The sequence below is a fragment of the Lytechinus variegatus genome, chromosome 2 (assembly GCF_018143015.1).
Source record: "Lytechinus variegatus isolate NC3 chromosome 2, Lvar_3.0, whole genome shotgun sequence".
Taxonomy (NCBI): Eukaryota; Metazoa; Echinodermata; class Echinoidea; order Temnopleuroida; family Toxopneustidae; genus Lytechinus; species Lytechinus variegatus.
The window spans coordinates 20,392,623-20,419,773 of NC_054741.1; the positions used below are offsets into that span (position 1 = coordinate 20,392,623).

The window sequence follows — 27,151 nt, forward strand, 5'->3', positions numbered from 1 at the left end:
AAAGGAAAATGCGAGGAGTGTAGGGAGACAGCTGTGATGTGGCTACCCTAAGGCGTGCAGGGCTGCAGCAGAAGTCTTTTCTAAAGTTTAGGTATCTCGGGTTTGTTCGGCATGCTTTTTCATTCTTGTTTTGCCTCAAGGATTAATCCGTTCTGAAAAATTCAACCCTTACTTCTTTTTCCTGTCGCGGGTATTTTTCCTTCGTCGACTGACCCGTATTTGGCCGGGGGCGGGCAGCAATCAGGATGGCCTGACGAATACACAGTAAAAACTCGGCGTATATACACCACGGGAGTTCAGGATAGGACAATCCGTACACGGCCCCATCATTCTGTTAAAAAACCCTAAGACAATTATGAGATATCATTGATTTCGATACTTTCAAAACGAAAGACGGCTATGGAGACTTAAGCCACGAGTTTGAATTCCAAGTTGCCACTGTTGACATCACGGTAGTCAAAAGATATGTACCATTTGTTGACTTACGGCATAAAGTTAACAAACTGCAACTGTTTGGAGCGGTGCTATTGTTGCTTAAAACCAACTCACTTGCCTTATACCTGTTACAAACACGGATCGCCCACTTAGCTGAATCGACTCGGAAAAAGTTTTTTTTTCCACTCTGGGTTTTTTTTGTACAAGAGGGGAAGATAAAAAGGGGAGAAGAAAGAACCTGGGGACACATATCCCCTGTAACCCCGACTCTGTAAGCCTATACACTTTTAATATAAGCATGGACGGTAGGCCTGTGTATTGTTGTTTGCCGTAAGAAAGAGAACAGTGGATGCCACGGCGTGGCCGGAGGCAAGATTTGTAATTATGCCGGTTCTCGCGAGACCCGCGCAGTGCGTGATGCCCGCCAGCGCTTTCTGATCGCCAACGGCCCTGAATTCTCCACTCTTCGCCATCATTCGACTGGGTTCATGAGCCCCACACGTATTTTGCACCAAAATCGCTGCGATTTACTTGCGAGAGAGACGTGCGACGTTGTGATTCTCCGAGAAATACGACCAAAAAACCCGGTAAGTTTTTGGAGTTGTTTGTGTCTTATACTTGTGACTTTACGAAAGAGTATGTACGAATAATAGGGGGAGATGTGATGTGTGTCGGGACGGTGCGTCCATTTGTTGTAAAGGGAGGGAAGAGAGGAGCTATACTTGTGGAAAGGAGATTTCGTTTGACGCTTGCTCCTACACACGAGCAGCCGATAAGCTTGCATTACCTTCTCTGGAAAGGGTTCGCTCAAGCAAAGGACTCTCGTTACTAAGCCGTGTCTTGACATTTCAATTTCCACTCCCTCTCTTCTCCTAAAGATTCAATTTCCCTTATGAATCTAGTTTATCAGTAAAAGAGTAGTCCTATGAAACGAAAATCATGTCAAACCTCGTTTATCTTAATGAGATGACGAATTGTTATCAATCTTCATTAGATTTCGTAAGTTTTCGGCAACACCGTTCAGTACCTCGTGGTTTACAAAATGTGTCTCACGCTAAATATTCATGCAATTTGTTTTCGTTCCCATATCAAAAAGGCCTTCCATATAATAAGGCATTTATATTTTCATGATCTGCGATGCGGATTGATTTGACACTTTGCGAATATCTGAAACTTTAGACCATATTTTCTGTTGCTCACTGGTCAAACATATACGTTCTGCTTCGACATCATAAGGTAAATTATTGCGTAATTTATTATACATGATTATATTCTATATATTCTATTATATTCCATCTTATGAAACTTCAAAAATAACTAACATATAATTGTTTGATAAATCATCCATTAGAATACATTTCAGAATATGACTTGATCGAAGTCTGAAAATTCAAGAAATTATATTTCTGAACGAAAAGGGATGATAACGCCGAAAATGTGACGCCAGATTTCGCAACAAATTGCATATATTTATAGGCCTATATATAACATGAATCGGTCTTTCTAAAATAGATAGCATGCAGTGTAATGTTTCGTCCACATCCAAAATTTGAATAATTGAGGTTGAAATATGATATGACGATGTTGACGAGAATCGTCTACATTATAATGTAAACTCAACGAAATAAATTTCAAAAACACTTTTCAAAAAAATATTTAATGACTTTCAACACAATATCGCATGGTTCCAAACTCGTTAAAATGACTAAAATATTAACGACCAACAAGAAATAAGGAACGTTATACCAGTGGACGCAGAAGTAATTCTAATAAAAAAAGTTCCATTCAAACTGTATCAATGGAGTTTGCGGTGATGATATCGCGAGCAGGGTCAGACGTCGTGATCAGAACAATACACAGAGGTCGATACTGAACAATCATCGAGCTATGATTGAATATTGACTCGTATAATTATACTATTGTCATGATTGTACAGTACTTTACCTTTTCCCTCAGACTAAATTGGTCGGGGAAATCTGTGTAAATGGAGCAATTATATAATTGAGTTGCTCATATATACGGTACATCGTTTTAGGAAATGGTAAACATTACTCGTTAGTTTTATCGACATGAATTGTTTTATTATCGTGAAGTAACTATTTATTTGCATTTTTCTGTTCTCCCTTCTCATTTTATTCGATGATGAACTGTAGATAGTTTACCAGTGCATATTAACGCATGCGCGGGATAAATGCCTAACTATTTTTTGTAACTTAAATACTCGTCAACTTTAATCGATCATAATCATGGTATTTTTATTCTCTCTTATCATGTCATATATTTTGTTAATATTCATTTTGTAATTGCTGAAGCGCATTAGTATTAATTTCTAGTATTTTTGAAGTTTGATGTACAATTTGTATAATTATATTTGTAATGGATTTATTGTATAATTTATAATTATGTTTCAAATAGTTTGTACAAATTGCTTATAGAATGTGATTGTGTATTTTGATTTGAGAGAATATAATAAAACATCCTTAAAAAAGTATTGATGGGGTTTATTTTGTCCATGACTTTATAAAGTATATTCACAGATTACTTCAAGTTTCTTTAATTTCTACGTGTAGCAAAATGTTCACAGAAACACTTCTTATTCAGACTATATGAAAAAATTAAATGTAAATCTTGATGATTTTTTTTATTTGAACAAAAGCTCCAACTTTTATTTATTTCTATTAAAAGGATAAGGATAAGAGTCGAAGGGATAAAAACACTTATAATTTCTATTCACAGTTAACGGTGAAAGACTAAACATACTGATCATATTACTAACTTAAAAGAATATATTTTAAGATTTTTTTTATTGTTTTCGATTCAAATACATTTGTTTTCTCTCAATATATTTGTTTTTATTTCTATTCATATAATCGTATATAGAATCAATTATGTCAGACAAAATTGGGTAAATGTAAATTAAACAAACGGAGACTAATGTGACATAAAATTTAGGTAATTTTTAAAAATTATATTGTAGCACCATAATAGTCTCAATTCACTTAGATAACCAGTAATAGCCCTTAAGTTGTATTTTGTCGAGAAGGGGTTCAAACTATATAAGGCATAGAAAAATAAATAAATCTGAAGATAAGAAATAGAGTATTTAAACCCACCGAACGTAATTACCCAAAGCCTTTTTAAATATAAGATTGATTTTGCAACCGAAACCACCTAAAACAAAAACTACTTTGGTGTCTGAGATTGGGTTGGAATCATGACATAAGTACGTGTACAATATTGTAAATCTATTCCTCTGTCTTCAGTTCAAATAAAATGTTATTTTCTTCTATTTTCTTTTTCGTTAACATAAATTCATACAAAAATCAGTTTGTTATGAAGAATATGAAGAACATGAATATGTACATGTTAGGTTTATCATGGACCTACCACTCAGAGTGGTAGGTCCATGGGTTTATAAAAGAAGGCGGATACCCTAAAAGCTTATATGTGGCGGGATACGCCTATAGACATAACTGCAATACAGTAAACAATACAAAGTTGAGTTGTAATATTTTCGTCTATATTTGTTACTTGCTTCTTTCATCATCATCATCATACCAGCGAATTTCCTTTCTTTTCTTTTCTTCTTCTTTTACCCCTTTGGTAGTAGTAGTATTAGTGGTAGTGGTGGTAAATTGCCAATTCGTATACTTCCAACTCTTCCACTCACCACATGGTCTAATTTCATTTAGTCCAATTCCATTCCGTCTATCAACATTTCGTCTAATAACCATATGGTCCAATGACCATTTGGTCTAATCATCACTTCGTCTAATCACCGTTTTGTCTCATAACTATTTCGTCTCATACCAGTTGGTCTAATATCCATTTCATTTTCATTCATTTTGCACAGTTAGCACTTAGTTCAATAAGACCAAATGTTATATGGACTAAATGGCAATTGGACCAACTGGTTATTAGACGAAATGGTGAGTGGACTAATTGGCAATTAGACCATGCGGATAGTGGACACACTGATGGTAGACCAAATGATAGTAGACGAGTTGGCAATTGGACGAATTGGAAATAAACCGTAGACTGTTAGTAGCAGCAGCAGCAGCAGCAGTAACAGTAGTATAGTAGAAGTAGTAGTAGTAGTAGTAGTAGTAGTCGCAGTAGCAGTAGTAGTAGTGGTAGCAGTAGCAGTGGCAGTAGTAGAAGTAGTAGTAGTAGTAGTAGTAGTAGACAGTAGTAGTAGTAGTAGTAGTAGTAGTAGTAGTAGTAGTAGTTAGTAGAAGTAGTAGTAGTAATAGTAGTCTTGGTAATAGTAGTAGTCTTAGTAATAGTAGAAGTAGTAGTAGTAGTAGTAGTAGTAGTAGTAAGTAGTAGTAGTAGTAGTAGTAGTAGTAGTAGTAGTAGTAGTAGTAGTAGTAGTAGTAGAAGTAGTAGTAGTAGTAGTAGTAGTAGTAGTAGTAGTAGTAGAAGTAGTAGTAGTAGTAGTAGTAGTAGTAGTAGTAGTAGTAGTAGTAGTAGTAGTAGTAGACAGTAGCCTAGTAGTGTAGACAGTAGAAGTAGTAGTAGTAGTGGTAGAAGTAGTACTAATATCACAAAAATGATCATTATTTTCTTTATTATTTTTATTATGGTTATCATCATCATATTATAATTTATGATTTCTACATTTTTTATCAACAGTAATGTTTTTGTAATACTTATTGTAATTCTATTGTTATTACGGAGTGATTTTTTCCCCGAAAATAATAGATTAGTAAAAGTAGATTTGATTTTTCCACGTTGTTATCATCATTATCACTGTAAAAAATAATCTTTCTTAAAATATAACAAGTAATCGATGCTTAATCTCATCTGACTAGGGGCTCTCTGAATCATTTTTGTAAAGTATAATTTAAGATGAAATACATTTCCAACTGTTGCTTGTGGTAAGGCTTTCCAATCTTAATTGTAATGCTTCCGCCAATCGGCAACTTCAGTGCTTTACTCTTTAAAAGAAAAGTTGATTTTACTCTTATTTTAAAATCAACGCATGGAGTCATATTTACCTTGTAGCACGTTGGAGGCCTGCGGAATTACCATCCGTACTTTAGTAAGCATCCGCAAATCGGCAACACATGTAGGCGTCTATATGCATCATGAAAAAATGAGTTTATGCAATCTATCATATAGCCCGGAGGCTAGATTTAGAGGAAATTGTATAGGAAGCATTTATGCGAACTCATTCCTAAGAAGGACTGGATATAGCTAGAGTAGAATAAACTTCAAACTAAATCTCCCCTTCCCTCCCTGTTTCTCCCCTTCCCTCTCCCACTATCTATCCTCCCCTCTCTCTCTCTCTACCCTTCTCCATCCCTCCACTCCCTCTACTGTCGGGTTTTCCGATAGATTAGTATCTTCAAAGAAAACAGGGGCGGCAACGATGCCATTATGTGCGCATAATGAGAGTTACACGGCTATATGCTTTTCAATATGGCCGACTATACTGATATATTTACATTTGCCATACAAGAAGGCCTGCTCATTAATATATGGGTAATAATTTTCGAAAGAGTGCGGCAACTTTATAGACTGTTATAATCCACACCGTCTTATTGTTCCATCTCCAATGAAAATATCACAATTACGTCACATACTTTTTATCTAGCAATTTACATATGCAACCAAATATGTCATGGTTTTGACCGTTTTCCATGAAGTGTGTGACAGGAGGCTATTCTCTGTTTTTCGAGTATTCGGGACTGCTGATGACATGTTATTGGCAAAAATATAATGACTATAACCCCGGGCAATATTATTTTTACCGACACTGCCAGTAGCAATGAGGTTGTTATTTCCTCTCATAAAGCCGTTTTGAATTAATGTAAAGATCGCTGCTTCGAGGTTTAATTCGCATTTTATTCGTTTTGGTTTTGCAATAATATATTATATTTTTAGTTTATTATCTTCAAATCGAAATTCTGTGTATATTTCTGACTTTTTTATGATCAAGGAGAAGAATTAGGAAAAGGGGGAAAACGCACAAAAATATGAAGACATATTGCTGTCGCGAAATAAAGATAATGTTTTCATTTGTTGATTTATTTATTCATTTAAGTTTTGTTTTACAATTGTAGCCCCTGATGCCCTGATGCGATGAACATTTTATTATCAGTTATTCATCTCACATTTTAAAAGTATAATTGAATTGTTCGTGATAGATTTGAGAAATAAAATTGTTAAAGTCTCAAAACAATCATTGATGCAACAAACAATCCAATAAATTTCCATTTCGAAACTGATTTTGTACTGATTTCTTATTCTTTACACTACAAAAGTGATGGTTACAGTATCATTCCAAGCTATCATTTTTATGACTTTTTCATTCTCCATTGCTTTAAACGATCAAAACGTTCACTCCAAATGTAATTGATGATGTAAAAATCCATTCGAATACTTTAATGTTAAAAAGCAGCATCATCAAGTTCATATTTTAGTAATCGTTATGTATTTAAAAATTAATGAACAGAATGAGAACTGCTTGCATGCCCTATATCGCGCACAGCAAATGAAATTTAGTACAAAGTGCACTAGATACTTTGACCAATCATCATCTGTGTCGAACAAGTACTCATGCATATTCATGATTATTGTTACAGATCCACCAATGACCTCCGTGTGTGACTCCCGGGGACACAGCCCACTCGCACTTCGACCTTCTCCTGAATTTCCAGATTCCAAAGTGATCCAGGTATGGTATTTATACGAGGCTCCATAGATTTGATTCGTTTATGAAACAAAATCTGATTTTGTTTTAAAAATTTAGTGCCCCATGCTTTAAGCCTGTTGTAAATGTGTTTGACTTTTTGTCTGCTGCATTTATAAATTATTGATTATTTTGTTTTAATGATGTTCAAGGATTCCCGTAGAATAGATTTTTATTTTTGTTTTCTAAAATATCTTTTTTTATTTCATTGATTATATTATTTGTTTATTTCTATTTTATTTATTTATTTATTTGTTTATTTTTCATTTATTCATTATTAGTATGCTTAGGTGAGGGTGCTTCACCGGATCTGTCTGTTCTAAGACTTGATACCTGTTCACTTGTGACACCATTAGTCATGCAACATAATCAGTATTAATTGAAGTTGAAGTAGATAATTTCACACATTTTTTGAAAAAAAATGACAGAAGTAAACAACTTGAATCCCAGACGATTTCAACATTTTAAACACAAACAATTAACATGCATTACTACAAATCCGAGAAAAATGTTATTTGTATGAGGTGAAATATTTCTGAGAAATACCTTCCAAAATGATCCAGATTTTTTCTCAGTCTTTGACCTTCAACAATTGACCAATCAAACACGACCATGCTTGTCACGTGCACGTTTGCTCGTTAACGAGGCCTTAGCAACCACGCTTCTCCCATTACGCTTTCAAATTGATTTCTTGATTATTACACATCAGTTCACTGTAAATTGGTTTCTTTATCTCAAACTGAAACGCAATTCACAAACAGTGGAAGTGTATGTTAGCATATACAGTATATAATTTCCCCATCGCGGAATGAATTAAGCCTGCGATTGTATATCCCACCTCAGTATTGGCCATTTCGTTAATAGGATGTTATTAAACAATATGACAAATGTGTTTTTAGTAAATCATAATCAATACTTATTATTTTGTAATTATTTAATTTCATTAGATTATTTTGAACATTACACTTATAAAATATTCACGCAAATTTAGATTGAATATAAGAGGTAAATAATGTTAGGTAACCATGGTAACGGACATACTGACAGTTGGTAGATATGAGCCAGAGATACAATAATTGATTTTCCAATCAGTTAACGACCCTAAGAACAAAATATGCCATCACATTTCAATCACAAAAAATGTACTACTGATTGTATATATCTCCATTGTACTAACAGAGCTGAATTTGAATAACCAAGATTCGTTCAAACACAATAAATACTCGTCTTCCAAATTCTCTTGAATTTTGTCCCAGTTCCTTTATTAAATAGTGATTAAGTTATGACAAAGTCTTATACATCAAATAATCTCATTGGTGTGCCAGAAATACATTCATATTTTTTATTTTATTTATTGATACACGATTTAACTGACGTCCATCTTCATGATATTCACGAATGACATTGAGGCTTAAATCAGATTTGCAAAATAACCTATTTTTATAAATATTGATATCTGATAAAGGGAACTGATCGAGCCATTGTAAATCAAATCTAACCATTTTGTGGATGAAATATGAATATTATATACTTTCAAAAAAGTGAGTTATTGAATTAACATTTTTTTTTACTCTCTGCAGTTGTAACTGACTTTATTTTCTACTAAAACATCAATTTTAAATTCGACAAAGGGAAGTCTGAAAAAAACAGTCTCGTATCTCTTTCTTTAAAGTGTTAGTTTAATTACCTTCAGATTGTAAGAATAGATTAATTAAAGCAATTTTGCTGCAGAGCGATATCTCGAATGCATTATGCTTAACATGTAAACTGACGGGGTTTTTTCATTCCTCTCAATTCTCAGAAATCATTGAAATATATTTTAGTCAAGTTCACCAATGATTATAATTGTAAGTTACATGAATATATTTCTTCAAGATCAATCACCCCACATGACAACATATTCGCCGGAAAAAAAAATCTGAAATGAACGTTAATGAATACCAACATAAAAATGATGTTGTCGGCTAATGTAGTTGAAAATTTAGCATAGTTTTTGTCTTTTAAAATATTATATCAGGAGATACTACTGTCATTTGCCGGCGTCGATAATCTTTTCAAGACAGCCGCGGGCTCACCAGCTAAAGGTCTTAAACTTTCGTTAAAAAGTACTGTAAATAAGACAACAACAAAATATATTTTTTTGACGAAAGGCTGCACGGTAAAATTAATGATAAGAATACATATGCGCAAAGTTTGGTCATCTTCTTGATGATAATATTTACCACCAATTTTTTCATTTGTGTGAAGACGAACACAAGCACCACTTCTCTGTTATGCACACTCTGAAAATAGTAGACCCCACCTACATAGGCTGCGGAAGCAGGGAGATGGGGGGACAGATCCCCAAAAAAATTGAGGTGGGGGGACGATCCCCCTAACCTTTTATTTTGCTTGTCAATTTTGTTTCCTGCGTCCCCCCCTAAATTCTGGCGAACCCCCTTAAAATGTCTCTTGTTCCCCCTCAAATTTTGCTTGATGACCTTTTTTTTTTTGGGGGGGGGCTTGTCAATTTTTTTTACATGTTCCCATCACAAAATTTCAGGTTAACCCCCCCTAATTTTTTTGGCTTCCGCCGCCAAAGCCCACCTCTCACCCCACATACGCACCCCAACATCCTCACCCACACTCGCAAATACTAGTAATCATGATATTGTCTATTGATAAATCGTTGCATTGTATGTTTGCCAACATTTCCCGGGATATCTGGGCGAATGTAGATATTTTTGGCTCTCTTGCTTCGATCGCTCTCAATAATTCAGAATGATGGAATGTATCCATACCCCTCTCGTGCAGTATCCTGTCTTACTGTTACGCCACCGAATTTACATGAAAATATTCACAAAATTTATCGCATTTTATAATTCTGATATGAGAAACCTGTATAACATTTGTTAAGGGGGGGGGGGGGGTAAAGTAACATTTTACTGTATTGTCAAATCTATAGGTGCACATACAATGACTCGAATAGATTATGTTTCTTCCACACCGCAACACCAAAGCAGATTTGTGCATAAGATCAACAATGCGAAGATGATAATATGATACTGGATTATTATGCATTAATGCTTCCTTCCCCCATTCTTCTGATCATTAATACTCCCTGAATTCTGAAAGTTAATGCACCGCTCTGGTTCAAAGCGCCTCTCCGTACAGCACACAACGTATTACATTTCTTACCAATATATTTCATCATCGTTAAAGCATGTCAGTGGAAACTTTGTAACTTTCTAATTTTCAGACGCCTGAATAAATAAATCCAAATGAATCGCGTGTTATCTGGCCGTGGGCAAAGAAAACATAAAATTTTCAAAAACATCGGAATAGGCTGGGGGACATGGGCTTCTCAGCGTCTATGTTTTTTATGGAGGGGGTTTGGCGCTATTTAGACCCGTTGGTATTATTCGAGGGGATTATGAAGTAGCGAAGAATGACAGACCAAGTTTTAAACCACCCCCTTTATTTTTTTCCAGCACCCTTACCATCATTGTAAGCGGAAGCTGTTACACCTCGAAAAAAATAATACATTCGAAAAAATGTAAGGTTTAAATAGGTCTTGGTTGTCTGCTTTTGTAAGGCTTGTGTAAGATTCGGACCTCTGCTATTCAGAATACGAAAGATTAAATATCCTTGAGAAGACTCTTACAGTCTAAATGCGCACGGTGATTTATAAATTGTCTTGGTTTTTTTTTTGAAACCCGATAGTCTTTGTAAACAATCCATGATAAACGTTTCCTCTATACTATGCTTCGCAAAGTGCACTGCTGATGTTTTTACATGAGATCTTAAAGTTTGGGACGTCTTTTTGTTTCATTTTTATGCGACAGCCTTTCAGTTCCACTCAAATAAACGTTATGTTTTGAAATTTAAGTTGAGTCCCGTCACCATTTACCGGAATTGCTTCAATCCATAGTTTGCTTAGCTTGCTCGGAAATAAAATCATTTTCTCTTGAACCGACAGACCTCGTAATGTTTGTTTATTATATAGATTTCACATTAGTTTTTCAAAATATTCACGCACGTGTTCCTAGCAAATTTTTCTTCAATGTAAGCGATATTTTAAAACGAGTCGTTTATGATTTTACACATTTTTAGTCGGGTTTGACTGAATTTATGAGTGGAGGCCTGTAATGCTCGCCATTAGAAGAAAAGGCCTACTAGTTGAATCCACAGATCAGGTTGCGTTGGTGTATATACTTTGAATCTTTTGTTCAAAAGATTTTTTTCAAAGAAAGCAATTGGCATGACTTTTTACCCCCCCCCCGAAAAAATGAATAAAATAAAAAAGGAAAGTTTAAAAATTAGGAAAGAAGGTAGGCAATAGCGAAATGGACGAGTTCTACCCATTGGGTTCTAGCTATATTGGTAAAACAGCAATGGTATATATTGGGTCTTCATAGTGCCTCTATTTCAAGTCAATGTATTCGCGATATAAAACTATACGATTCCACTGTTTATCGCGTGGAACTATACAGAGTTGGCAGTATATGCTTTCTATCCCACCGTACTTCATCAGATTTTGCTGTATACAAGTGGTCACTACAAAAGCACCATAGTTGACGTAAATCAGAGAATATAATCTTTCGTCACCCTGACGCCCCCAACGAGCGTCGATCAAACCCACCTATTTATCTATCTTTCAGCTCTCTCTCCCCCTCTCTCTCTAGCTCTCTCTCCCTCTCTTTCTCACTCTATCTCTCTCTTACTCGTGCATGTTCCCTATAGGCCACGCCCTTGGGCTAAAGGATTCAGCTGTCATCCTAGGAGCACTCATGTGAAAGACATTTTGCAAGATGAAAACAAAAATCGAAATGATTATTATGCTGTTTTCGCCTCGTATTTCCTCTGTATGTCATGATCATTATCAATTTGTTAATGCCTTCATGGGATCTGTATATGAAAGCAAATACTCTGTATATTAAAGAATTCACGTGTGACCCACTAGGCGATTTCAGATTCGGTGTTGCTTTTTTAATGTCGGCAGGGTCGGTGCTGAACACCGGATATGGTTTGGTGCTGAGAGTACGAGCATAGTGCTGTTCAAAGGGTTATTTCCAATTCGTCTAATGCCAATTCGTCCAATTTCCAACTCGCCTACTATCATTTGGTCTACCATCAGTTCGTCTACTCACCATATGGTCTACTTTCAGTTACTCTAATGCCATTCCGTCTAATAACCAGTTGGTCCACTAGCCATTATTAGTCCATATACCATTTGGTCTGATTAAACTAAAGTGTTGATTGTGCAAAATGAAGGAAAAGAAAATAGAGATAAGACCAACTGGTTGTTAGACGAAATGTTGATGGACGGAATGGCATTAGACTAAATGAAGGTAGACCATCTGTCGAGTGGACTAATTGGCAATTTACCGTGCTGAATACCTGATATAAATTGGTGCTGAGATTGAGAGCGTCATACAGGATCTTGAACATGGGTTTATGAAAATGATACTAATCACATCATTGAAAGTTCAACACCACTAGACGTCAGCCCCATCACCAGTTCAATTCATTTTAGGTGCTGTGACTGGTGTTAAAGTTAATTTAGAGCTAGTCACCCATTTTCTATTTGATAATAATAGGCCAGAATAGACCTTATTTTATTTTTAATTTTTGTATCAACAGATACAACTTATAAAACATTATCAATTAAAATCATACCACACTCTCGAAGAAAGCTCGCGATATCAAAAGGAAAAAGTACAGACAACCCAACAAAGATTCAGCGTTAGTCCATCCCGTTTTAGATTGTAACGTAGCTGTTTATCATTATTATTTTTTTTACTTTTAATTAACATTATTGTTTTCATGGCGTATACCCTTCGAACAAAATTTCAATTTATCTCATCTAGCATTTATGTTTTCTTTTGCTTATTTTGTTAGATGTCGAATGGAAGAAGTTCAACTGACTTTTCATCACCGTATGCGATGGAAATTGTTGATCAAAAGGTGAGTTTAGAAGCATATGGAAATAGAAGGACGAATACCCTTTACACTTTGAGTATTCTTTGAATCGCAGAAATATAGAAAAATCCGAAATAAAGGGTTTTGTTTTTTATATATTTTCTGCACCTAAACGCTTATTGAAGTCCAATAAAACATTTAAAATCAGCGCCATGATTAAATTGATTTACAACATTTATTTGCCTTAATAACAATGAAGTACTTAAACTAGGAATTTTACCAAGACGATAAGTTTGTTTGATAACAAGTGGAATGCCTCGATCTGGCCGTCTCACCTGCATCACGCGATTCACAGCAGTGCTGACTTTGAAAACTACTTTAACTCGCACAAGATGTTCAGTGATACTTGGTTACCCTTATGTACACTTTATACACTTACAGAGATATGATGGTAATTCAACAACAACAACAAAAATCGGCCATAGTTCATTGACCTTTGACCTTAGTCATGTGACCTGAAATGAGCACAGGATGTTCAGTGATACTTGATAACTATCATGTCCAAGTTTGAAGAATCATATCCATAAACTTTGAAAGTTATGATGGTAATTCAACAGATACCCCAAACTCGGCCAAAGTTCATTGACCCTAAATTACCTTTGACCTTGGTCATGTGACATGAAACTCAGACAGGATGTTTAGCAATACTTGATTAAACTTATGGCCACGTTTCATGAACTAGGTCCATATACTTTCTAAGTTATGCTGTCATTTCAAAAACTTAACCTTCGGTTAAGATTTTGTGTTGACGCCGCCGCTGTCGGAAAAGCGGCGCCTATAGTCTCACACTGCTATGCAGGTGAGACAAAAACCGAAAATGATAATAATTAATCAATGAATTATGACTCTGACGAATGTCAATCAAAGAATAACAAAATATTATATTTCAAAAAAATAATTTTGTGACGTTACGTCACGAGTATGGCTTTGATTTATCATATGAAAAAAAATATAATAGAATCACGTTTTCTCATGTTTGCATTTAATACATCATCAGACATAATTTCATGCTTTAACTGAATGGGAATGAGCCTTAAAAATGAGAATTTATGAAAACCACTTATGGCATGAAATGTGGGCTGCTAGTGGCATGTGACGTTAAAAAGACAGTAAAATTCTGAACTATGTTTTTATGGATTGTTATCTAATCCTTACAGATTTGCGTCACAACTGGCTATCCATATTCAGATCGCAACTTCAAACCAGCGTTTAAATTAAACCCGACTTCAGAATTCGGGCCATTGTTCTTATCATCAGAACTTTCACTGAAAAATTATAAATACTTTTTCAAGGCTTTCCATGGCGTTTTCATAAAACCTTATCTTCAGCCAGTTTCGCCACCATGCAAAGGAGCTCATATCATAAATCGAGTTCGCATGTAAAAATACATTGATATCATTTATCATTGAGAGTGGTGCCTTTATAAACACTTTTGTTAGTTGATAGAACTATATTTAGTATCACACTTTGTCTCGGAAATCGGTGCAAGTGCGTTGTGCATCAGCTTACAAGCTCGAAAAAAAACCCTGATTTTTATTCACGGCGAGCGCACGCGCTGAACATGCGGAACGGAAGCAGACATCTCTTTGATACAAATCCTTGTGCATACGTACACCTAGCTTATGATTGTCGAAATTGTCAATACACCTAGCTTATGATTGTCGAAATTGTCAATAAATAAACCGAGGATAAATTTTTATCAGTTTTATCAACTGGATGCATCATGAGCACAATTTCGAAGAATCATCTCCGTTTCCCCGTTTCCCCCTTTCCATGTTTAATGAATGTTAAAGGGAGTGAGTGGAAATGAGAGTGGATAGTCAAAGAGAAATAGTTCATACCAAAAATGTTCAGACATCTTTGCACTTTCAAGTATCAATTTATCGGCTACATCCCATTGAAATGATCAAGATAAAAAAAAATACATAGGCCTACATATCATTTTGCGTGACTATGGATAATTGCAAGTCTGTTTATAGGTCTTTATCGAAATTTGCTTTGTCCTTTCTCTCACATCCGAAATATCCCAACCCCAATTTTTTCTTTAAGTCATTTTAAAAATAGAATGTCTTAATTGATGATTTTTAATGGATAATATAACATGGGTTAAGCGATGATGACTTCTTCGTCTGTGCGATGCTTTAATATTTGCGGCCATGCATTTGAAGGAACTTTCCACTTTCATACTGCCGACCCGTTTTATAAAACAAATAGTGTACACTTCGTAATGTTAGTGACAATGCAAGCATCTCGCCACAACACACGCGTTAATGTGTAACATTTGTATTTTTCACACGTTAATTGTTACGGTAAATAATGGCGTCGTTGTTGATGTTGTTGATGTAATTATGAATATGGCTTCATAACAATATCATGGTTGCTTTAGTAATGACAGTTCTCATTTATTCGGTTGTATTTCATTTCGTGTTCCCAGAATCCTAATCCGAAACGCATTTACGAAAGGATTGAAAACGTCTTAGTCAAAACACTCAAGAATTACATAACAGGTACTAAATCTCTAAATGGATCGTGCCATTATCAAATATATCTGCAATTATCTTTTTTTAGTTCTTTTTTTTTCTTGTCTGCGCCTCCTCCTTCTCTCTCTCTCTCTTTCTTTATCTCACTATAATAATTCTCCTTTTCTCCACCCCTCATCTGGCGTATTTGTGTACCATAATGGCATCTACCTTTATCCGCAAAGAGGTATGATGCATATAGGTATAAATTGGGATTAGGTTATCAGGCACACACATGTCTTTTTCCATTACAACCTCGGGACAAATTCGGCAACATCATTTTTTTCCCATTTCTTCTCCATCTTCTTAAGAAAGAGAGAATAGTCTCCTAAATACCATGCAGCCGGAAAGTTGAAATTCTGGCTTGTCTCCGCTCCTTCCATATCTAGCCCCAAGCAGTGCAGTGGCAATGAGATGGATGAAACGAAGAGAAAAAAAGAAATCATAGGTAAAATTTGCAAAATGATAAGATAAAAGCGTTTTAGTACGCAGTGGATTTATTTAGTTTCACGATGGGTTTGAAAGGATTATTTCCAAGTTATTCACTTTTCCTCATTCGTAACCGCGTAAAAAAATCAATCATCTTAAGAACAAGATATTCCATTAACTCAACACATTGAAAAGCATGGATGATAAATGTTGAATAATATCTTTATCTTACTGTATGTTTCATTGAAATGTTAAACATCGGCAATTAACAACAGATAAAAGCTTACAAACCCGTATGAAAATAGATATAACCAATCGAACTTCAAATTTAACAAATCAGATACACACATTCCCGACTTCCAATTCATATTCTTAGATGCGTTCAAAGGCCACTTTTGCAATAAGCCATATTACACAACATGCCGTCTAACAATACCGTAGGCCTATCCTTTTCCTGAACAAATTTTAGAAAAGCATCTTCTGTCAACGTCTAGGTACTAAGCTAAACCAGTTGAAGAACGAATATAAACTGGGTACCTATAAACTGTCGATCCATTGTTGCACAGACGATCTGGTGATATGGTGCCATATGTGACAGGACTTTAAGGATAATGCAGAGAATAAACTGACTCTCTCTCTCAACTCTGTACCAATTTAGATTTCGCAGCACCAAAAATAATTTTCAGCTATTTTGAAGGTTTGAATAAAGGGTTTAGTGCTGTTCATTCCATATGATGTTGAAACAAGACTGTTGGGGGAACAGACCTCAATTAGGTGGTTCAGTGGTAGAGCGCCCACCTCATGATCGGGAAGTCAAGGGTTCGATCCCCGGCCGAGTCATACCAAAGCCTTAAATTAGTGGGACATCCTGCCTTCTTGCTCGGCGCTCAGCATTTAGATTGGAAAAGAATAATAATAACAGTATGTTATGCAGGGCCCGCTGGTAGAGCAGTTTCCCAACTGAAGTGGCTACCCTGGGTAAATAAGAGTTATTATTATTATTATCATAATTATTAATATTATTATTATCATTGACATAAGATCACATCTTATGCTTCATTCATACCAGTAAAACCGATTCCAGGGTCCTGTAATACACAAAGAGTTGCGATTAATCGTACACTTGATTTTTACGATTGATTGTATATTGTAGTCAGTGCAATCAATCGTAGAAAAAATGTTCGACGATCATTGCTAAGATTTGCGACCAAAGCTTGTCCGTTGTATGTCATAGCAAATCATCAGTCGGTTTCAGGTTTGGACTTGGAGTCAGTGTTGTTGGTGTGACTGTCGTGACTGTAGCGTCACTGACTCCTTCTATCTCTTAGCAAAGATTACACCCCTTCTTTATCAATACCTGGGCCCCGTCTTTCTTACAAAGAGTTGCGATTGATCCAATCAATCGTAACTCTATGGAAATCCAACAGGGTCATAATTTTTTAAATAGGAAATTTGCACAATGTCCTATCATGCCTATGTAAACAAAGAGAAGCACTGTGAACTTTCAAGAAAACAATGAATGCATTAATATACATCATAGAAAATATTTGGATTTGTAAGATGGGGCCCAGGAGTTCCCTTTTCAAATAGCATAATAAAAAGCAAGAAGAAGAGGAGGGTTCGACTGGGGAAAGCGAATCCTATTGGGGAGAGCTGTTGCCAATCGGTGCCAAGATTGTCCTAGCTGCAATGACCTTAGAACTGAGTGATAAACACTGGGCGATGCCACGGGCAAGTTGCGGGCGAGATGACGGTATAGGAGCCTTGTCATCCGGTATGTGGCTTACCAACTAGGCTTAGCTCAAGTCGGTTAATGGATTACGTGCCAAGATGCGCCTGTGGCTATCTTTTCATGAATATGTATTCTTTACACAATTTTGAAAAGTCATCCTATTTTAGAGGGGACACTGTCATTTAAGAGAACTTTGTTCGTAATCTTTTGACAAGTAGTACTGGTTTATGAGCTGAGTTCCTTTGGAAATATGTATTTAAGTTTTCTTTCATGGCCTGTAGTTTAACTTTAGTTTTCATTCAAATATCGATATAATCCATATATATAATCGAAATTACTCTAGAAATACATGTATTTTAAATTGTTTGAAGTGTAATGACGTTTTAACTACCAAGTTCGGTACTTATTAACATTTGTGGTTTCAGTTATCTTTGAGTCATCGCGAGCCCAAGATTGTAAGCGTCAAATAGCCTAAATTTACTTCCTCGTAGCCTCAGATGGGAGATTAGTAAAAGAAAACGTTTATCTTTGCCTCGAGGGTAAATTATTTGCAGATGTTGTATATTTCACTCCCAGAATCCTGTCCTTGAGTGTAAACTTTTGAAAAACTTCAACTTTAACTGCCATCCAAGACACTTTTGGGGGCAAACATACACACAATAGCCTGACTTTCATTTCATGAAACCCAGAAGATCTAAATGATATATATATAGGCCTACATTACTTCTCTTCAGTAAATTTTGTCAATAAAGTCAAAGTAGGTCCTAAGCTTGTTTACTCCATTAATTTATTCCTTATGCCTTTCATGGAATTTCAACCACGGTGTTGAAAGCTGCTTTAAAGGACAAGTCCACCCAAACAAAAACTTGATTTGAATAAAAAGAGAAAAATCAGACAAGCACAATGCTAAAAATTTCATCAAAATCGGATGAAAAATAAGAAAGTTATGACATTTCAAATTTCCGCTTATTTTTAACAAAATAGTTATATGAACGAGCCAGTTACATCCAAATGAGAGAGTCGATGACATCACTCACTCACTATTTCTTTTGTATTTTATTATATGAAATATTTTTATTTTCTCGTCATTGTCATGTGAAATGAAGTTTCATTCCTCCTTGGACACTTCCATTATTTTAACATTTTGTGCTTTAGGCAAGGAGGTCCTAATCGTCAAATTCGTAAAAATTGAAATATTGTATAATTCAAACAATAAAAAACAAAAGAAGTTGTGAGTGAGTGACATCATCGACTCTCTCATTTTGATGTAATTGGCTCGTTCACATAACTATTTTGTTAAAAATAAGTGGAACTTTGAAATGTCATAACTTTCTAATTTTACATCCGATTTTGATGAAATTTTCAGCATTGTGCTTGTCTGATTTTCTCTATTGATTCAAATCAACATTTTTCTGAGGTGGACTTGACCTTTAATTAATGTTGGAGCGAAATAAATAAGAACCACATCAACTGTAAGCGAGGCCTGTGTTCGGATTTACGTCTATTTCAGCTTTGGGCTGTCAATAAAACAAAAAGCTTTGACTTTTCTGTACCCAAGGTTGGTTTGGAGCTCTCTTTACTGAGAGCACCCTGACATGAGAATTTAACACTATTAATACGACCAACAATGTACTTGCAATCATAGAGCGATGTGGTGGCTGCGCTAAGTTATTAACTCGTTGCATTGACTGGTTTCTCGGCCAAACTGCAGTCTGTCCATTAGAATGTAACGGTGTCAGCAGTGGGATATAAACCCATGTCATAAAAATGGCTGGTGTCTGTCCATTTGAACGTAATTGTGTCAGCAGTGGGGTATAAACTCATGCAATCAAGACGACTGATGTCTCAGCCATTCTGGTGTCTTTCCATGAATGTAATGGTGTAAGCAGTGGGATATAAACCCATGCAATCAAGACGACTGGTGTCTCAGCCAAACTGGTGAATGTCAATTTAAATGTATTAGTGTCAGCAGTGGGATATAAACCCATGCAATCAACACGACTGGTGTCTCGGCCAATCTGCAGTCTGTCCATTTGAATGTAATGGTGCCAGCAGTGGGATATAAACCCTTGCAATCAAGACGACTGGTGTCTCGGCCAATCTGCAGTCTGTCCATTTGAATGTAATGGTGCCAGCAGTGGTATATAAACCCATGCAATCAAGACGAATGGTGTCTCAGCCAAACTGCAGTGTGTCCATTTGATTGTAATCGTGTCAGCAGTGGTATATAAACCCATGCAATCAAGACGACTGGTGTCTCGGCCAATCTGCAGTCTGTCCATTTGAATGTTTTAATGGTGTCAGCATAAACCCATGCATTCAAGACGACTGGTGTCTCGGCCAATCTGCAGTGTCCATTTGAATGTAATGGTGTCAGCAGTGAGGTTTAAACCCATGTCATCAACACGACTGGTGATGTCTGTCCATTTAAGACTCGGTGATACCAGTGTGATATAAATCCATGGCATCAAAATGACTGGTGTCTCAGCCAAACTGGTGAATGAACATTTAAATGTAATGGTAGCAGCAGTGGGATATAAACCCATGCAATTAAGACGACTGGTGTCTCGGCCAAACTGCAGTGTGTCCATTTGAATGTAATGGTGTCAGCAGTGGTATATAAACCCATGCAATCAACACGACAGGTGTCTCGGCCAATCTGCAGTCTGTCCATTTGAATGTAAAGGTGTCAGCAGTGGGATATAAACCCTTGCAATCAAGACTACTTTTGTCATTTGAATGTAATGGTTTCAGCAGTGGGATATAAACCCATGCACTCAAGATGACTGGTGTCTCAGCCGAACTGGTGAATGTCCATTTAAATGTATTGGTGGCAGCAGTGGGATATAACCCATGCAATCAAGGCGACTGATGGTGTCTTTCAATATGAATGTAATGGGTCAGCAGTGGGATATAAACCCTTGCAATCAAGACGAATGGTGTCTCAGCCAAACTGCAGTCTGTCCATTTGAAAGTAATGGTGTCAGCAGTGGTATATAAACCCATGCAATCAACACGACTGGTGTCTCGGCCAATCTGCAGTCTGTCCATTTGAATGTAAAGGTGTCAGCAGTGGGATATAAACCCTTGCAATCAAGACTACTTTTGTCATTTGAATGTAATGGTTTCAGCAGTGGGATATAAACCCATGCACTCAAGACGACTGGTGTCTCAGCCAAACTGGTGAATGTCCATTTAAATGTATTGGTGGCAGCAGTGGGATATAAACCCATGCAATCAAGGCGACTGATGGTGTCTTTGACAGTCTTTCAATATGAATGTAATGGTGCCAGCAGTGGGATATAAACTCTTGCAATCAAGACGAATGGTGTCTCAGCCAAACTGCAGTGTGTCCATTTGATTGTATCGTGTCATCAGTGGTATATAAACCCATGCAATCAACACGACTGGTGTCTCGGCCAATCTGCAGTCTGTCCATTTGAATGTTTCAATGGTGTCAGCAGTGGGATATAAACCCTTGCAATCAAGACGACTGGTGTCTCGGCCAATCTGCAGTATCCATTTGAATGTAATGGTGTCAGCAGTGAGGTTTAAACCCATGTCATCAACACGACTGGTGATGTCTGTCCATTTCAGACTCGGTGATACCAGTGTGATATAAACCCATGCAATCAAGGCGACTGATGGTGTCTTTCAATATGAATGTAATGGGTCAGCAGTGGGATATAAACTCATGCAATCAAGGCGACTGGTGTCTCAGCCATACTGATGTCTGACCATCTAATAAGCTTTGATTGAAAATACTTTTGTTAATTATTTAAAACTCAAATGCGAGCTTTTTGCAAAGCATAATTTATTGAAATATTCACAATTTTGTTTTACGTGGGGTCCCCCAAAACATTATTTCGTCATTACAGATTTCAACATGCCATAAATTTCTAGTTTTAGTTGTATACTGCTTAAATTCATGAAAACTTTTACGAAATCGTTGAAATAGTGCGACTTGAATAAATAAGATGCTCTATTTATCTTTTATTTTTATGTGGTACATTAAAACAACTGCATGACCAACATATATCCATTCCACTCGAATGACACACATGCCTGCTTCGCAAACAATTGTAAAAACACATCCATACACACGCACACAGTTACATGATCCACTAACACAATATATAAGTAATGTTAAGTTAACATTATTATGTTAAGGTCTATACACAACTTTTACACTGCTTTTCTGTGTTACAATGGTTTTAAGACTTGTCGCGGGAATTTCATACACGTCTCATATTGCGCACGCTGAGTGCGGCCTAGACAAAAATAGGGATGTGCCTCGGGCAGTGCTAGAAAGAAAAACTAGGCCAGGATCGAACTCCGAAGGCCCGAAGTTATTCCAACAATGGTAATAGAGCCGCCTTGCATGCACTGAGGTCATTACACCGATAATGACCCATTACAAAGAAATGTTATCAGTTACTCACTTAATACAAGGGGCTGATTGATGGCGTACTGGTCATAAAGTAGGGAACAATCGGCTGGGGGATGAGCCTAAGTCATGATGCATGTTGTGAGGGATGATGGGAATCCAGTCTTTCTATGGTGACCCTAAAGAGCCCAAACCGCCCGGAGGGGTTTGGGAAAGGATTAGCTATTCATATGATGAAGAACAAATCCCATAAAGCTCTGAATGCAAGTGTAGAAAATAGCCGCATGAATTATTGCCGCCTGCGATATGGAGTCAGTGACTTTTCCAGATATGGGGTTTATCCCTTTCATATCAAATAGGAGGGAATTAATATTACTTTTTAAAAATACGAGATACACTGCTAGCACTCTTCATAATAGAAAAGAAGGAGAAGTGGGGGATTGATGAGAGATAATACCCCGCAGCGCTATCTACTTGAGGACACGATTGTACAAATATGCTTCTTCCATGAAAAGATTCAACAAAATAGAGAAGTTGGATTTTCATCTGATATGCCTATCTTCCATTATCATAACCTAATAGAAGTAATGATGAAGGGAATATCATTACCAGAAAAAGGCGGGAAAAGAAATGACTCAACGCGAACGATGTTTGATAAATTATCGTAGGCTGAGTCAGAGATGGAACGGCTGACTAAAACGATTTACTGAACAAGAACGTTACGTTGTTTTAGTTCTAAGTAACAAAATAGACCTACATGATGAAGAAAGTATATGCGATGAAATGATAAGAGAAGCACATGATACAATCTTTTTCCCTAATTATATTAATAAAATCATGCTCATATTGTATTTACGACTGTCATGACTTTCACTGTTCGCTTGTAAATTTTTACCAAACTCTACAACGATCGTGAAGTCATTGGTAAAGTGCTGACCTCCTTTATGTATTGATTTTTTTCAAGATCATTTTGAATTCACATCGTGTATTCAAGTCTCAGATGTAGGTCTTGATATTGAGCCATAGCTGTAACGATCGAAAACGAAAGCTGAGACCCAGCAATCTAATTTTACAATGTTCATATACAAAGATACTTCCAATATATACACTTGTAGACGACCATTTCTTCCAAAAGCAGGGTTATTATCCAACAGGCCTGTTAAAAAATATTCCAGTATTAACTTATACTTTACGGTGCATTGTTTTCAGGGCTGAGAACACTGGACCCCCCCCCCAATAAAAAGATAATAAAATGAATAAATACATGAATAGAATGATAATAATAGAGTGACATGAATAAATAATAAAAAATAATAGACAACAAAAAAAATTACAAATATTAAAGATGTTTCTTTAAAAGAAACAAGACAAAAAGACAGGTAAATCGCTGTGACACAATGTAATATATGTTTGAAGGAACTTGCACCCCAAAAGGCCTTAATGCCTTTCTTTAAGTTCTTTTATGTCATTTCATATTTTTATGTATTTGTATCGAAATGAAATGAACGGATTCACTGAATCAATCAATCAAAAAAGGTGAAACATTTTATTTGTGAATTTCATTTTGATGTGTCAAAATGTATCACAAAATTTTATTAATACTTTGGTAAACGTTTTCGCTCGCTTGCAAATTTATGAGTGCGATTTTTTTTTTGTACTTTGCACCAATGCTCATTCTTATTTGATATACTTGTTCCGTTTACTTGATATCCTAAGATATCACTAATTTGTTAATTAATCTTAATAAAGTACATGGTTTTACAATTAATGGAAAATGTATGAATTAAATAACTGCATTTTGGGAAAATCAAGAAATCAAGAAAAATGAGCTGGCTTCCGGTTCATAATTTAGAGTAAAAGCGGAGAGTATCGAGTGCCCAAATGAGAACAAGCAAATAAAAAAACAATGTAATAAGTCATAGTGTCAAATTTTGACACATCCTCTTGTTGAGCTCACCATATTTTAACTCAAGGAAGTTCTTCACTCTTTTGTATAATTTCATTTCCGTTTGATAAGATGCACACAAGCTCATGAATTTGCATTTGTCATAAATCCTTGATCAGGAGCCAGCGCCAATCGCATACCCTGAAGCCATTCACTGCTTCTCCAAGCCAAGAATATTTTAAATCATGATGGAGCTATTGCTGATTCAAGGCTCGTTAAACCATTGCTCTGTGTACGTTAGGAACACCGCCAGCTGCTTATCATTTTCCTTAAGCTTCATTTGTTGCATATTCTGAAAGTAGATAGTGAGATGAGTCAATAGTAGATCGCTGATTGATTCCAGAAGATATGCAGAATGTCTTGTGCTGGTGCTATTCTTCTCATCACTTCATGAAGTAATTAGAATTATCCTCGCTTTCTTTAATACTTTTGCAGATATCTACGTCATTCATGTCCGGGATCAAGCGAAAGATGTCATCATCGCTCTCTCCATCACCAGTGACCACGCCCACCGCAAACTCTGTGACACCACCACCAGCACCATCGTCCACAGGTATCACCACCCCTTCTACCACCCAACATCAATCCTCGTCAACAACTCAACACAACGGTGTACCTCGAGTGGCGCCCAATACCCGTTACACCGCTCCTGTCCACATCGATGTTGGAGGGCAAATTTACACCAGTACACTGGAGACGTTGACCAAGTTTCCAGAGTCACGGCTGAGCAAGCTCTTCACTGGTCACATACCGATCATCTTGGACTCTCTGAAGCAACACTATTTTATCGACAGAGATGGCCATCTCTTTCGGTACATCCTAAATTTCATGCGGACGTCGAGGCTGCTTCTCCCTGGTGACTTCACCGAAGTGGAGGCTCTGTACGAGGAAGCACGATACTACAATCTCACCCCGATGATGGAAGCTCTTGAGCAGATGAAGTCTTCTGAAGAATCTTCAAAGACCACTCAAGAGAAGCGAGAGAAGGCACCGGTCATCAAGGTAGAAAGTGGTTGCACCGGTAACGAATGCGTCATTGTCCATACGTCACCAGACTGTGTCGAGCGTATCTCCCTCAGTGGCAACAAGAATATCATCTATGAGTTGTTTCCAGAGGTAGGGAGCGTCATCTGTAACTCCAGCCCACCGGCTGCAGCTGGTTGGGCACAAGATTCGAACTGCGTCATAAGGTTTCCATTGAATGCTTTCTGTAAGTTGTACACGATACAGGTCTTGCAGCGCCTGCTTCAAAACAATTTCGTTGTGATTGCCTCCAGCGGAGGAGGTATCGAAGGGTCGCAGTTCAGTGAGTACGTCCTCACTAGGAAATATGGACAGCTTACGTAACTCTACCTCACCAAGCCTGTAACCCTAAATGCTCCATATCTCTCGAATGTGAGAAATGGATGGCGAACAGAAACACTTTGGAACTTTGAATATATCGCTTTATATAACCAGATAGTTGTGGATATAGCTAATATTCCATAGCAACATTGTATATGTCACCAGATCAACAAGGCATGCTGATGTTTGTCCGGCAGAACAGGGTCATGAAGCGCCCTCTATTGAACCTTTTGAAATCTCTGATCTTGGAATCAAGAGGAAATTTGATCTTAACCAAGACATCTTTTCATAAATCGTATCGACAGTGGGTCAGAATGGAAGTAAGCTGTCAACTGTTATGACTGTCACAATAGAAAAAAATATCTGAACATATGAACGTGGCGATTTCACCAAATCGCGACTGTTTTTGCCAGTTTGTCTTAATAAGAAGATCATTATTTCTTTCTTACTTGAAGTCAACGGTATTTAGGTAACGATAGATCATCAGAAAACACCAATATTCAACAGTCTTCGGAAATTAGATTCCCATTAGAATCTGTCAGGCGAATTACCGAAATGTTACATATATATTGTGTTGTCGGTTCACCGAAAAAGGTCTGCTATTAATTTTCTACACTAAGAAAACAAAATTTGCCAAATTATGAACATTATCATGTGCACAGTTTAGCGCGCCTTTTCAACACCGCGTGAGCGCGACCTTACAACCTACATATTCTGAGCCATTAAAGGTGCATCGTTACATTATTAGGGTAAAGATTAAAATTCCAAGGTACCCCAAAATTAAAATGGGTGCATCTTTACACCTTCCAATATAAGGTACACGACAGAGCCCTTTAACTTGTTTTGCTCTCATTGTTTTAAGATGGAAAAATCACATCTTGTATTTTATTATTGATATTTGATTGATGTCATATATTACTATATGCTTACCATTTTTTTCATAGAAAATACTACAAACTAGGTTGTGACAACGTTTATGTGACATGTTTATTTTGAGTGTATCATGTAAAAATCTTTCAAACATTTATTTGTAAATTATTTATCAGAAATATTTTGTTAATGTAAATGTTGAAGTATATGTTCCAATGATGTTCAGTCAGTGTCATCTCATATTTTAATAGATTTACATCGATATATCGTGATGGTACCTGATTTTGTCGTAAATCTATTCCTTTTTTTATATAAGCGAGCGAGACCGATCAAAGTATATTATAAGATTTAACGACACTAAGATTACTCTGCATGTGGAAATTTATTCTAATTGAAAAATAAACAAGTGTAATTAATGTTCTTTATCAGAAATTGGTGAACCGGGACCGCTGATCGTCGTAATATTTTTAGCTGACGAAAATTTCGATGTCTTGTGTCCAGAGTCCAGGATTCCCCGAATTTCGACAAAGACTGCTCTATCATGATGAACACTTGACAATAGATTTCCTATGTTGGAGAATCCATCCCCGTCGCGATTGCAAAAACTCGCTATTTAAGCCAACACTGAAACTTACACATGTACCTGTTTCGCGCTTCACGAACTCAAAACTTTTTTTTTTTTGCAGTAATGAAGCCTTTGACGAAAATATAAGCTGAGGGTATCCCGTGGGGAAAGTGGCTTTGTTATTAAGGGCTTGGTAACCCTTAGGGTTCAGACATCCCCTTTAGCTAAACTACCCACTAGTCTCCCTGTTGTTCTTATATGATCACA

The 27,151-nt window shown here is 36.5% G+C and overlaps 1 protein-coding gene across 1 annotated transcript; it reads left to right on the forward strand.

Moving 5' to 3' along the window:
- The first annotated feature begins 190 nt into the window (after nucleotides 1-190).
- On the forward strand, nucleotides 191-25,518 carry LOC121407531 (BTB/POZ domain-containing protein kctd15-like). Its single transcript, XM_041598662.1, has 4 exons — nucleotides 191-1,022; nucleotides 7,026-7,117; nucleotides 13,013-13,078; nucleotides 24,541-25,518. The coding sequence occupies exons 2-4, from the start codon at nucleotides 7,034-7,036 to the stop codon at nucleotides 25,450-25,452; spliced, it is 1,062 nt and encodes a 353-aa protein (XP_041454596.1). The 5' UTR covers nucleotides 191-1,022; nucleotides 7,026-7,033; the 3' UTR covers nucleotides 25,453-25,518.
- The last annotated feature ends 1,633 nt before the right edge of the window (nucleotides 25,519-27,151 follow it).

Bases quoted from the DNA above. Each gene is read 5' to 3' on its own strand.
- LOC121407531 (XM_041598662.1), top strand. From the start codon at position 7,034: ATGACCTCCGTGTGTGACTCCCGGGGACACAGCCCACTCGCACTTCGA. The intron at 7,118-13,012 runs GTATGGTATTTA...TTATTTTGTTAG, and splicing joins CAGATTCCAAAGTGATCCAG to ATGTCGAATGGAAGAAGTTC. The intron at 13,079-24,540 runs GTGAGTTTAGAA...ATACTTTTGCAG, and splicing joins TGGAAATTGTTGATCAAAAG to ATATCTACGTCATTCATGTC.